The sequence below is a fragment of the Meles meles genome, chromosome 12, assembly GCF_922984935.1.
Source record: "Meles meles chromosome 12, mMelMel3.1 paternal haplotype, whole genome shotgun sequence".
Classification (NCBI taxonomy): domain Eukaryota; kingdom Metazoa; phylum Chordata; class Mammalia; order Carnivora; family Mustelidae; genus Meles; species Meles meles.
The window spans coordinates 48,662,279-48,677,063 of record NC_060077.1 but is presented as its reverse complement, the minus strand read 5'-3'; the positions used below and the strand labels follow the sequence as shown (position 1 = coordinate 48,677,063).

Sequence of the window (14,785 nt, the reverse complement as noted above, 5' to 3'; positions counted from 1 at the left end):
CCTTATCAGGCTCTGCATTCAGTGGGGTCTGCCTGAGATTCTCTCTCTCCCTCTCCCTCTGCCCTGCACCCGCCACCCTGTGCATATGCCTGCTCTCTAAAATAAATAAATAAATCTTTAAAAAATTAAAAAAATAAAAGACTGCTATCTATACAGCTAGTAACTTTAAGACATACTTTATATACTTGTTCCCTTCATGCCAATAGCTCTTCCCATACCGACTTACCAAAAAACTGACGAAGCTGGCTCCAAAACTCATTAATGGGCTATGATTTCTGTTAAGAAAACAAAATAAAATTATTTTTAATGTATACTTTTATAAATATTTGATATATTAGGATTACTATATATTCCTAATAATTGGACCGATAAACAAAGTCTTAAAGCTGATTCAATTATCCTAAGAAAGGGGCTCCTGGGTGGCTCAGTCAGTCAAGTGCCTGACTACTGATTTTGGTTCAGGTTATGATCTCAGGGTTGTGAGATCAACCCCCTTGCCAGGCTCCATGCAGGGAATGGAACCTGCTTGAGGCTCTCTCCCTCTCCCCCTACCCTCTTCTCACCCCACTTGTCTCAATTTAAAAAAATAAAATTATCCTAAGAAAAAAGTTGGAGGCAAGGAGATCCAGAGATCTGTCTGCTGAAATAGAACCTGCCCGATTCTTCAAAGCAAAGCACACAAGAAAATCAAATTCTAACAGAGACTGCTTTAGTAAACCAACCTGACATCTGCAAACATGTGGACAACGAAGATGATCGATATCCATTTTTAAAAATGCAAAACACGTTAGAAAATTTTACACACATAAAATATCATTTTTAAAATAGATCAAAGGCTTTTTCATTTTTGTTTTTTAAACCATGGAGCCAACCTTGAAAGTTCACTCATTCCATGAGAACTTGAATGCCTCCCCAGGGTAACACTCTTGGGTCCTCTCCCTCCTCAGGAACTTTGTATTATCACTCTGTTACCGCTCAATAAACCTTGCTTTGCTGCCCACCAAAAAAAAGAAGAAGAAGAAAAACGCCTCCTTTGAGTCAGACACGCCACCACTGTAATCGCCATACAATTACATATGCAAGCCAAAGAGAAACCAAATCAAACTAATAGTAATTCAACGAATAAAGGAGTATAAACTTTCCACTTCAAATACACAACCAGTGCAAAATCCAAATGTCTGTACATTTCACTAGAAGAGAAAACAAGTGGTAATTGCCTTCTTAAAGTAAAATAACTTCACTGATTCTTTAATTATGTAAGATGACATATGGTCATTCTAAAAAAAGGAGAGAACAATGCATTTAGTCAATCCCCTACAGGAAATTTAGTTTGTGTCCAAAGAGAATGTGTGTTTGGGGCTGGGGGGTGGGGAGCATGAACACCGGTATGTGTGTATATACGTACATGCATACAGCCAATGCGTGTATCAGATGAACGTCTTGTACCTATGTATTTTCAGGCAAGTCCAATATATTCTTGGGATATATTGCTAGAGATAGCTTTACTGAGTCAAACAGTATGTATACCCATTTTTCTCTTTTGCGGGGAGTGAGTGGAGGAAGCAAGGAGAGGGAGGAAGGTAGGAGAAAGAGGAAGGGCAGCAAGGACCCCGACTTATTTGGAATATCAAGGTTCTGCTACATCCCCCCCCATCTATTTAGTACCCACTCAAATTCTACAATGAACATCAATGTGTTTACCCCCACCTAAGAGGATCCTAAACCAACAAGAAAAATTGTAGGAAGGTCAACTCATTAGTGAAGAATCCCGCACCAGCCTTCACATCCCTCGACCCAGCTGAGCCCAGCGCCACGCCTGCCCCCCTCCACCACGAGGCAGAGCAGATGGCAATTCTCCCAGCCCGCGGCTCTGCGTGGACGTACCATTACAGGCTCCCAACCTAATGTGGTTTGCTTATGAGTGTCCCCTCTAGAACATTATTTTCTGCCTCTTAGCCCTTATCATGTATTTACACACAACAGGCTTCCAACATACGCGAACCAGTGAAGGAACGGAAGACAGAGACCCTGCCTTTCAGGAACAAGTGCGGCTCAATCATGGGCTCCAGTACCTTCCCTTTCCCTGCCGACACGTTAGCCACCTTGACACCCGAGAAATGAAAGAAGCTGAAACTAGGGCCTGGTGTTACTGCATGTGCTCCTTGCTCTGGACTAAAATTAGGTTTCTGAGAGCCAAGGCTATTAATTATTCATCGTACCGTGGCCTGGCCCTCGGTACTTCACATACCATGGCAGGGGAAAAGCCAGCCCCATGGGAATGCTCTTCCCTCCCTGATGCAAAGTTTCCACAAACCCCACAGCATCTGAGACCTTAGACCGTGTACCCAGCGCAATAAGCAGACTACTCAACACGCACCCTTCCTCTCACAGGCTGCACAAGACTTGTCGTTTTAGGACTTTAAGAAGGTTCACTTCACTTCTGAAGCTCCATTAATTTACCTCATCTTGGTCATTTTGGCCCAGAGATGTGTTTCTACATAAAACTCACTCACTCGGGGGATTTGGAAATGTTCCCTAAGAGTACAAGTCTCATTACTTTAAAACTAGAGCTAAGGAAGCAGAAGGAAGAGGCTTCCAGCTCATCACAATATACTCAGGCTGGGAACCAATTAACAACGACCCAAACTTGAAGGGAGTGAGGATATTATGTAAAGACTGAGTATAAAGGTAAGCATTAGAACCAAAACACAAACCTTCCTAAACACCAGGAAATCTACAAGAACAGAGGTGAGGACAAGTGAAACAGACCATCTGGTAAAAACCCCCCTTATTTAAAAGAAGGGAGGATATAAATATAAAAATGTATACATATTTGCTAATATTGAAAAACAATGGTGGAATAACCTATAATTTTAAAAAAATGGATACCTACAAGGTCAGAGAAGGAACAGGGAAGAAGAAACAAGGATAGAAACAAAGCTTCTCTATAGATTAAACATTGGAACCATGTAAATATTGCACATATTTTAATAACACAACCCCTAAAAAGTAAAAATTAATGCAAATCCAGTTGGTAAAATAACCACACAGAATTATTCCAAGTGATGTTAGAACACAATAGTCTAACAGTACATTTTTATTACGAAATACCCTTAAAAACAGACCCCAGAAGATGGCAAAAAAAAAAATTGTTTTCACTAATCATATCCTCACCAGTCAACTTTGTATTGTCCTTCTAAGGCTGCTGGGGCTGTAGTTTGTGATAAAGTAACATGTAGGTATGTCGGTGTTTGTTGGGACTCAGGGCTTTGTGCACAGGAAAAAGAACGAAGTTAATTAAAAATCTTATAGCAAAAATACTTATTTTCTGTCTACTGAAGAAGCCTAGAAATAACACCACCAGTAGCACTGAGAATGCCTAGTACCTTCTCTAAATACATTCAGAAAAAGAGCCTGTAGCTCCTTGAAGAACTGACTGATTCCAGGGCAGGGATAAGAAATGTTCAGGAAGAGCCTGGAATAGCTTGTTATAGCAGAAAGCAAGGAAACTTAAAAGCTATATTAGCGTCTTGAATAGGTTCCCACTATGCAAACATGGGACAATTTAATTCCTTTTTTTTTTTTTTTTTTTTTTTTTTTAATATTTTATTTATTTGACAGAGAGAAATCACAACTAGGCAGAGAGGCAGGCAGAGAGAGAGGAGGAAGCAGGCTCCCTGCGGAGCAGAGAGCCCGATGTGGGGCTCGATCCCAGGACCCTGAGATCATGACCTGAGCCGAAGGGAGAGGCTTTAGCCCACTGAGCCACCCAGGCGCCCCAATAAAGGTAAAAACAGCAATGGATTGAAACATCAAATATGAATAAACTGTAAGTCCATAATGGTACTTTTAATTAAAAACAAAACAAAAACAACAACAAAACCCCTCTGGTTGTTTATGGAAGTCCTAAGGAACGAACTCATTATTTTGGAACAGATTTAAAAGAAGAGAACAGGGGCACCTGGGTGGCTCAGTGGGTTAAGCCTCTGCCTTTGGCTCAGGTCATGATCTCAGGATCCTGGGATGGAGCCCCATGTCGGGCTCTCTGCTCAGCCGGGAGCCTGCTTCTCCCTCTCCCTCTGCCTGCCTCTCTGCCTACTTGTGATCTCTGTCAAATAAATAAATAAAATCTTAAAAAAAAAAAAGAAGAACAAACAAGCATTTACCCTGTTTTTTCTCTAGGGACTCAGACTAATGAATTAGCTGAGTGAGAGGGCAGTTTTTTTACAAAAATATCCTGGGATAATAAATGAAAAGCAAAAGATAGAATCAGTGTTTCATTTTGCAGCCCCTAATGAAGTAATGGACCTGGGCAATGACCGCAGAGACAAGGGAACATATTAAACAGCACCACACTGATATGATCAGCAATAGCTAAGCTGTGGAAAACTCTATAGGACAAAAATCCTAGTTTCCTCAATGACAATAAAAAAGTACATGAGGAGAGGGAAGAAATGGAAAGAGACTCTCCAAAATAAAAGGTATAGAATACCACAATTAAAGACACAGAGACACATCAAATACATACACACACACACACACACACACCCCCGAACTCAAATAGGAAACAAAAATCAAAATAGCACCAAGCCATTAAGAATCTAAGGATAAATCTAACAGATGTGCAGTACTGCCACACTGAAAACTCAAAACATTACTAAAAAAAATAATAATAAAGACCTAAACCAGGGTTTCTTTCTTTTTTTTTTTTTTTTGGTAAATTTTTTAAGATTTAATTTATTTATTTGACAGAGAAAGGTCACAAGTATGCAGAGAGGCAGCAGAGAAAGAGAGGGGAAGTAGGCTCCCTGCTGAGCAGAGAGCCTGATGTGGGGCTCTCTGCTCCCGATCAGGTCGGGATCACCACCTGAGCCGAAGACAGAGGCTTAACCCACTGAGCCACCCAGGCACCCTAAACTAGGGTTTCTTAACATTTTGGGTCAGGTAATTTTTTCTTGTAGGGGCTGTCCTAGGAGTTGTAGGATGTTGGGCAGGATCCCTATTCTTGGTCTACAAGATGCCAGTAACACACAGCTACTCTTCCACCATAGATGTGACAACAAGAATGTCTCCAGACTTGGCCAAACGTCCTCTGGGAGCAAATCCACCCTGCCTGAGAACCACTAATCTCAAAACAGAAATACACAGTTCATATGGGTTGGAATTCAACATTGCTACAATGTTAATTTCTCTTAAACTGAACTATAACTTCAATGCAAGCTAAAGCAAAATCCTGGTGTGTGTTTGTGCTGTGTACGTGTGTGTTGTACCTGCTGTGTGTGTGTATTAAAAAGTTGAATCTAAAGAGGCACCTGGGTGGCTCAGTGGGTTAAGCCGCTGCCTTCGGCTCAGGTCATGATCTCAGGGTCCTGGGATCGAGTCCCGCATCGGGCTCTCTGCTCAGCGGAGAGCCTGCTTCCCTTCCTCTCTCTGCCTGCCTCTCTTGTGATTTCTGTCAAATTAAAAAAAAAAAAAAAAAAAGCACACTATTAAAAATCTACATGGAAAAGAAAAATACTTGCAATGGCCAAACCAAATTTGAAGAACAATGATAAAGCTGGAGATCTGATATCAAAACAATTAAGAATTTTGTTCACTCAGATTAAAAAAGACAAGTCACAGACTAGGAGAAGGCAGTTAAATATATTTATCCAACAAAAAGCTCATCCTCAGAATATGTAAAGAATTTCCATGAATCAGTAAAAAACCACAACACCACTAAAAACAGCAAAGTCTTTGCTAGGCCCTTCACAAAAGAGGATATCTTAAAGTCAATAAGCATATTAGAAAGTGCTTAAGAGCACTGGTTATCAGGGAAATACAAATTAAAATCACAATGAGAGGGATGCCTGGGTGGCTCAGTGTGTTAAAACCTCTGCCTTCGGCTGGGGTCCTGATCCCAGGGTCCTGGGATCTAGCCAAGCATCCGGCTCTCTGCTCAGCAAGGAACCTGCTTCCTTCTCTCTCTGCCTGCCTCTCTGCCTACTTGTGATCTCTGTCTCTGTCAAATAAATAAATAAATAAAATCTTTTAAAAAAAAGATAAATAAAATAAAATCACAATGAGATTCTACCATGCTCTCATCAGACTGGCTATACTTGCAAGGACTAACACTATCAAGCTTTAATGAGAATGTGGAGCAACTGGAACTCTCGTAACACCGTTTAGCAGTATCTACTAAAGCTAAAACACATGACTACCCCGTGATCCAGCAACTTCGCTGCTCGATATACGTATCATATACATACGTATATATACATATATACACACACATACATGTGTATACATATGTGTACGTACACATGCATATATGTACACATATACGTACGTGTGTATACACACACACACACACACACACACACACACACACACCCCAGAACTGAATTATTACTATGCCCACAAAAGATATGTATGGCATGGTAATAGTGCTATTCACAGTAGCCTCAAAGTGGAACAAATAATTGCAGTATATTCATTCAATGAAACAGAATAGTTCCCAGCTAACAAACTCCTGCTAAATATAATAACATGAATCAATTTCATAGATAATGTTGAGTGAAAAAAGCCAGACACAAGATTATAGGATTCCATTGATATGAAGTTCAAAACTACTGTTTGACCTGTCATCAGAGGGCGGAATTACTCACTGAGGAGGAGCTCAAGGGAAGATGCTGGAATGCTGGAAACATCCTATAATTTTATCTGGGCTTAAGTAGTTATACTGTGGTGTTTACCCACATATACATTCTTCACTGTAAGTAAGCTTTTCCTTATGAAAAAGAAAAAATTAAAGAGAAAAAATCAAATAAATAATCACTGAAGGTATTTGATTAGTCAATGAATTATTAATTTATTAAGTATGGCTACATTTTCAAAACTATTTTTTAGAGATGTTTACAAAGGTATTTACAGATGAAATGATGACTGGGACTTGCCTCGGATACAAATTGAGGTAGGAGTGTTAAAAGTGAGCAGAAGTACAGATAAAACATGATTGGCCATGACTTAATCCCTAAGGCTGGCTGACCAAAACATGGCAATTAATGATTCTTATGTACTTAAGATATAGGATATTTTCAAAATAAAAAGTTAAAAAGCAAACACAAATAAAAAATCCTCTGCAAAAGAGGTCTTTTGGAATTTTTTTTTTTTAAGACTTTATGTATTCAAGAAAGAGAAAGAGAGGATGAGCTGGAAGGATGGGCAGAGAGCAGAGAGAGGGGGAGAAGCAGGCTCCCCACTGAGCAGGAAGCCCCAATATGGGACTTGATCCTAGCACCCTGGGATCATGACCTGAGCCTGAGGCAGATGCTTAACCTAATGAGCCACCCAGGTATCCCTGGAATCCTTTTGGATGAGAAGTCTTACTATGGTCATTGCCATTGTCTGCTTTTTGAAAATGAACCACCAGTAGAAATAAAATGGCTCTGGATTTTTCTCTCTGTATATGGAGTCTCCCAAAGGCAGAAATCCTGTTGCAAATACCGAGGAGCAACTGATGATCTTTTCCTCAATTCATCAACACTGCCAAAGTTTATGTCTTTTTTTTTTTCTTTAAGATTTTATTTATTTATTTGACAGACAGTGATCACAAGTAGGCAGAGAGGCAGGCATAGGGAGAGGAGGAAGCAGGCTTCCGGCTGAGCAGAGAGCCCGATGCAGGGCTTGATCCCAGGATCTGGGATCATGACCTGAGCCGAACGAAGGCAGAGGCTTTAACCCACTGAGCCACCCAGGCGCCCCAATACTGCCAAAGTTTAAAACACATTTTTCTAGGATATTAAAACCCGGGATAATGAAAATTCTTTCCTGAAATACAGCAGAAGATATATGCACTTGATTTTCAAAGGAGCATTTTTTCCTTTTAATAAATGGGCATAATTACTATCAGCCAGGCCCTAACAGAATATGCTTTTTCAAATGGGATTTTAACCTAACAGTGGCAAGTGGCTGGAATTTTTTAAACGTCTGATATTTGTAAAAATGTTCTATGTTTATATGATGTTGAGTTCTTACAAGGATTCCCCAAAAGGGCTTTTCTCCCCTTCAGATGTGCAGGGAGATTGGACTTTGTGCATTAAAAAGGTGATCCAGGGCGCCTGGGTGGCTCAGTGGGTTAAGGCCTCTGCCTTTGGCTCGGGTCATGATCCCAGGGTCCTGGGATGGAGCCCCACATCGGGGCTCTCTCTCTCTCTCTGCCTGCCTTTCTGCCTACTTGTGATCCTGTCTGTCAAATAAATAAAATCTTAAAAAATAATAATAATAATAAAATAAAAAGGTGATCCAGGGGGACGCCTGAGTGGCTCAGTGGGTTAAGCCTCTGCCTTCAGGTCAGGTCATGATCTCAGGGTCCTGGGATGGAGCCCCACATCGGGCTCTCTGCTCAGCAGGGAGCCTGCTTCCTCCTCTCTCTCTCTGCCTGCCTCTTTGCCTACTTGTGGTCTCTGTCTGTCAAGTAAATAAATAAAATCTTTTAAAAATAATAAAAATAAAAATAAAAAGGTGATCCAGGGCCACCTGAAGCTAATCAGCCATGGCAATCAACCTCACCTTTTGCAGCAGCCCCAAGACCCCAGATTGAGGACCAAAGAAATCATCATATAAATTCACTCTGTGCTGCTCTTTAAGGGGGCTATGCCTCTTCTGTGACCCAGGCTGCTCATGTGACCCATGCTATTTTTAAAATCACAGATCCTTGGGATGCCTGGGTGGCTCAGTTGGTTGAGTGGCTGCCTTCGACTCAGGTCATGATCCCAGCGGCCTGGAATCGAGTCCCACATCGGGCTCCTTGCTCAGCAGGGAACCTGCTTCTCCCTCTCCCTCTGCCTGCCTGTGCTCACTCTTTCTGACAAATTAATATAAAATCTTAAAAAAAAAAAAAAAAATCACAGATCCTTAGGGCGCCTGGCTGGCCCAGTTGGTTAAGCCTCTGACTCTTGATTTCAGCTCAGGTCAGGAGATCAGGCCCCTTGCCAGGCTCCATGCTAGGGGTGGAGCCTGCTTAAGATTCTCTCTCCCTCTGCCTCTGCCCTACCTCCCTCTTCTCCCCCACTCCCCCGCCCCCGCCTTAAAAAAAAAAAAAAAAAAAAAATCACAGTTCCAGAGCACTATAGGAGCAATTAAGGTACTGAACGCTTGCATAGATATCACTCTCCTTGTCTTCAGAAACAAAACTTTTGCTAACAAGACAAGTGATATCCTGTGCTCTGTCTTGTGTCTCTATGTGCTCTAAATGGGACAAAACTGTCCGTACGGTCAGTACTTCATTTTTCTCTGAAAGTAAACAGTGCCAACAGAAGAAGAAAGCTAAGTGCATGAAGCCACTCACTGCAGCATTATCCAGGACAGAGAAAACCTCAAAAACTGTCCACAGAGGGGGACAGCTTCATGAACCTGGATCTGGAAATGATTTCTTGGACAGGACACCAAGGGCAAAGGCAGCAAAAGTTAAAAAAAAAAAAAAAAAGTAAAAACAAAACTGGACTGTATCAAAATAAAAACTGTCCATCAAAGACCTGATCAACAGTGAAAAGGCAACTGCAAACCACAGAATGGGAGAAAACACTTGCAAATTATCTGGTAAGGGGTTAATATCCAGACTATATAAGTAACGCCTATGACTCAATAACAATCAAAGATAACCTAATTAAAAGACCATTTCTCCAAAGAAGATACACAAACAGCCAAATAGCACATGAAAAGATGCTCAATATCACTGATCACTGGAGAAATGCAAATCAGAACCATGATGAAATACCATCTTACGTCCATTTGGATGGCTGGGATCAGAGGAAGGAAAGAAAATGAAAGTGTTAATGAGGATGTGGACAAATGGGAACCCTTGGGCGCTGCAGGAGGGGATGTAAAATTGTGCAGCCTTGTGGAAAACAGAATGGCAGTTCCTTAAAACATCAGACATGAAATTTTCCTGTGGCCCAGCAATTCCTCCTCTGGGTATATGCCCAAAAGCACTGCAATCAGGAATTCCAACAGATGACTGTATGCCCATGTTCCAGCACCGTTATTCAGAAGAGCCACTAAGGCAGATGAATGGATAAACAAAATGCACACAAAATGAGGTATCCATGTATAATGGAATATTATTCAGCCTTAAAAAGGAAGGAAATCCTGACTCATGCTGCAACGTAGATGAGTCATGAGGCTGTTATGCTACGTAAAACAGGGCAGTCTCAAGGAAGTACTGCACGAGTCCATGTACACAAGGTACCCTTAGGAATCCATTCAGAGAGATAGGAAGTAGAATGGTGGTTGCCAGTGGCTGGGGGCAGGGAGGAATGAGGAGCTGTTTAGTGGGCACAGAGTTTCAGTTTTGCAAGATGAGTTCTGGCAATGGTTTGAACCACAATGTCAATGTATTTAACTAAATGGCATCCTTAAAAGTGGTTCAAATGGAAAATACCATGTTATGTATATTTTATCACAATCAAAAAATTTCCGAAAATGGACAGAAAGCCTGCAAGAGAGTAACCTAGAATAACCTAGAAAAATGCCTATGACAGAATGTAATGTAAAAACAAAAGTTCTGTGTTCACTATGTTCCAATACGTACAGACAATTAAAAGAAAATGAAAATACGTGTTGGGGGGGAGGGCAGTAAGACTAATGGTGATTTGAGTCAATGTTAAGTGTATGAATGTGGGATGACAAACAGTCATGACAAAAGCTGCACTAATCATCTGTTTCAATAACGTCGTCGCAGACACACTCCCTACATTTAGACACCTTTCAGAGAGGAAAAAAATGCATCATTTCAGTCAATTTACTTGTTCTAGATACTCCCTGATTCAGTTGTTGCTTTGATACAATTTCTCAACAGAACAGAGCATCCAGCCAACCAAACAGAATAATGGGGCGATTCGAGAGCAAAACAGACAAAACTTGCGTGGGAGTGAGCTATTCACTTAACGGCAAGCCCGTGCCCAGCTGTGGCTCAGGGTACAGTGAGTGTGGGGCAAGGAGACAAATGGTCGCAAATGGGGAGAGATCCTTACAGGAGGTGATGCCCCGAAACGGTCTGATGGTTTTCCAAAAATGAATGCAAATGATTTGGAGACTGCTTTTCATAGTATCTATATAAGTAATGTAAATAAGATTTTTAAATGCATCCCCTTCAAAATATTAAAAAAAAAAAAAAGGAAGGAAGCCAGCCAATAAGCCAAATAGAGTCACAGAGTTCTTGCTTTTTGAACTAATTTACTGAAAAATTTTCTCCATTTCTAACAGGGAAATCTTCCCTCTATCGTGCTGACTTCTCCCACCCTGCCAAGAAAAAAATAAGAAACTGCTTATTACAAAGCCTTCTAGCAAAAGGAGAGTTAAAAACTAAAATATGCCGAAGTCAGTACAAAACAGGTAAAGCCTGGGGCTGTCTAAATCTCACAGGACACTGGCTACCTGCATGCAGACCTCGTAACTTGTCCTCGCGGAGCCTGGCCTATTCCCTCAATTTCACTGTCCTGTATTTTGAGTCCTCTCTTGAGCACATGGTGTTAACTATCAATAGCGAAGATTTAATGGACTCTTCTGCAATGAACTATGTTTCCCAAATAGACTGAACTTACTTTTCGACACCACTCCGCAATGGGAAGCGGCTACGGTGAGCTGGTTGAAGGGCTCGATCTTGATCTGAAGACGGCAGCAACGATAGAGAAAGGAATGCCTGGCCTGCCAGAGCCGAAGAGCGGGATGGTTTTTATCACTCGCCAGCTCAAGAGACGAGAAGATTCATCTAGGCTTCTACTATGCCAGTGACCAAGAACAGCAATGTTTCCAGCCCTTGTTCTTGTGGCATTTTCTCAACAAATGTGCTTGCGTGACAGCGCCTGCCCCCTGTGCAGAAGACCAAAGCTGCCTCCATAGAGATGAGGGAAAGGCTCTACCCCATGGGTCTCGCAAGCCTCTTCCCTCAGATGGCAGCCATGGAAAATAAAGGTGACAAAATTCATTTGAAAGGTTTTTCTTGACATGATTTATAATAGTTGTGAAGAACATTTCTCAAAACAGAAAAATCTAATTGATTCTGAAAGTATCTTAGTTAAGAAGTCCTACAAAGGCTTCCTTCATGTAGGATACACAGCATCCTTAGAGGCCTCCCATAGGAATGGAGAGCATTGGTACAAAGTTGCCTTTTGAAGCCTGTTACAAATCAGATTATAATATAAATTAATTAACTCTCAGGTACCAGCCTGTTAAGCATCCAACTCTGGATTTTCGCTCAGGTCATGATCTCAGGGTTGTGAGACTGAGCCCCGTGTCAGGCACCATGCTGGGCATGCAGCCTGCCTGGGATTCCTGCTCTCCCTCTGCCCTTCCCCTTCATCCCCCCCCCTGCTCCCCCAGGTTCATGCTTCCTCTCTTAAAAAAATAAAACAAGGAATAGCAGTGAAACTATCCCATTCATGGTTCATTCTCCAGGTCCTTGCACCCCACTGCTCCACATGTCCTAAGTCTCCAGGATAAATTTCCAATTTTAAAGCACCTTCCTGGAGTGTGCAGCCAACTCTGAGCCTGTTCAGGGAAGGGTTAAACCGTCAATCCTATCCAAGTCAAACAGTTATGAGAGTGATTAACAAATCAGACCCAACCACAAACTATACAATTTACTATCAAAGTCAAATAATACATGGCTTTCCACAACACTCCTTTCAATTCTTCAACAATTTAGATTGAGAACCATAAATTTTATTTTCACAAAACAAAAGTATGTTTTAAAAAAAGCAGGATATTTAGAGACGCCTGAGTGGCTCAGTTGGTTAAGCGTCATGATCTTAGGGTCCTGGGATGGAGTCTTGTATCAGGCTCCCTGCTCAGCGGGGAGCCTGCTGGGAGCCTGCTTCTCCCTCTGCCCCTCTCCCTGCTTGTGTTCTCTGACAAAATCTTTTTAAAAAGCAGGATATTTAATTATAAAATCACACACCCATTATCTTAACCAGATAATGTTCTACAGTTTAAAAGAAAAGTAAAACTTTTAACTTACTTTTAAAAGAAAGTAAATGAGAAGTGATGTCTCTCTACATTAGGCTGAAAGAAGAACTCTTAACAAATCTACTTTGGTTTCATTCATCCACTCAGAATATACTCACTGTACACCAAGTATTCAGTAGGCACTGTGCTATGCAGTGAAGAAACAAAGATGAATGAGACCATGCAAGCTCTTTACGGAAGCTTAAAAAGTCCAGTCCGGCTGCTGGAAACATTCCAGTAATAATAAATGGTGCTGTAAAGTGGGCAGATGGTTGCTACTTTCACGCAAAGTCATCCGGCGTCACCCCATTTTTTGTGGATGAACAAGGCTCCCTCTAACACTGTATCTGAGGAAATCCATAAGCAGCTACTTGCCATCTTTGATTTCCTCTTTTCTTGTGCTTTTTAAAAGGACATATTAATAAACCTCCAATCACCCTCTTCCATATCTCTATATTTTTATTTTTTTAAAGATTTTATTTATTTATTTGACAGAGAGAGATCACAAGTAGGCAGAGAGGCAGGCAGAGAGAGAGAGAAGCAGGATCCCTGCCAAGCAGAGAGCCCAATGCAGGACTCCATCACAGGACCCTGAGATCATGACCTGAGCGAAAATCCAGAGTTGGATGCCTTTCTGGACATACGTTCATGAAGGATACATCTCCTGCTTGGGTCAAGATGCCCTTCAAAGCCACTGTGGTGTTTTAAAAGACAAAGAGCTTCTGTAAGGGCACAGCAAAACCAGAATTGCACTTTCCAGGCTTGTCTCTGGTATTCCTGCGAAGGAAAAGCTAGCAGCAGATTCAGGGGTATGCCTCTGAATTTGGGGAGGAGGGTGATTTGGGGAACAACCACAAAGGAGAAATGGTGAGCAGGGCAGAGGACACAGAGACTTCAGTTGGGTTGGAGGCTGGGGAGTCTGAGGCCAACTGCTGAGAGCCACCTCCCTCAGAGCCCCAAATGGTGGCCCAGCACCCAGCCGGCAAGGTCCATGAGGATGAGAGGAGGAAAGCCGGCATAAAGGGAAAAAAAAGTTAAATAAGAGCCAGAGATACCAGTCTGGCCCTGAGTCCCCATCTTTTAATTTCCAAATGCTTTCCTGAGTTAGAATTAATATGACAGACTATTTAGGAAGCTGATATTTAGAAAATAAGTTTGGCTTGCTACATGCAAAACAACAAAACCAGGCCACTTTGTTATACCGTACACAAAAATAAACTCAAAATGGACTAAAGACCTAAATGTAAGACCTGAAACCATTACTGCCTATATTTTCTTCCAGGAGTTTAATCTCTAGGCCTTTGTAATATTTTTCTGGCTCAGTCGCCTCAGGCAATGAAAACAAAAGCAAAAATAAACAACTGGGACTACACCAAAATAAGAAAAGAAAACCATCGGCAAATAAAAAGGCAACCTACTGAAGGGGAGAAGATACTTGCAAAGGTTACATCCAATAAGGGGTGAATAGCAAAAATATATAAAGAACTCCTACAACTCAACACCCAAAAAATAATCATCCAAATAAAAAATGGACAGAGCCTCTGGATAATTTTCAAAGAGCACAAAGGGCCAAGAGACACATGAAAAGATGCTCAACATAACTAATCATCGGGGAAACGCAAATCAAGGAAGATGTGGTATGTGTACACACACACACACACACACACACATATATACACATCGAATATGACTCAGCTATAAAAAAGAATGAGGTCTTGCCATGTGCAAGATGAATCCAGAAAACATTATAAATCAGAAAAAAAAAACCATATGGGGGCGCCTGGGTGGCTCAGTGGGTTAA

The 14,785-nt window shown here is 41.4% G+C and overlaps 1 protein-coding gene across 2 annotated transcripts in view; it reads right to left on the bottom strand.

Annotated features, from left to right (window-relative positions):
* TTC39C (tetratricopeptide repeat domain 39C) overlaps window positions 1–14,785 on the bottom strand; it is a 106,810-nt gene that overhangs the window by 61,468 nt on the left and 30,557 nt on the right. For both annotated transcript variants that reach the window (XM_046024711.1, XM_046024712.1), the window contains exon 2: window positions 227–275. In XM_046024711.1, the coding sequence (XP_045880667.1) occupies window positions 227–275 (49 nt within the window). The remainder of the gene's footprint in view (window positions 1–226; window positions 276–14,785) is intronic.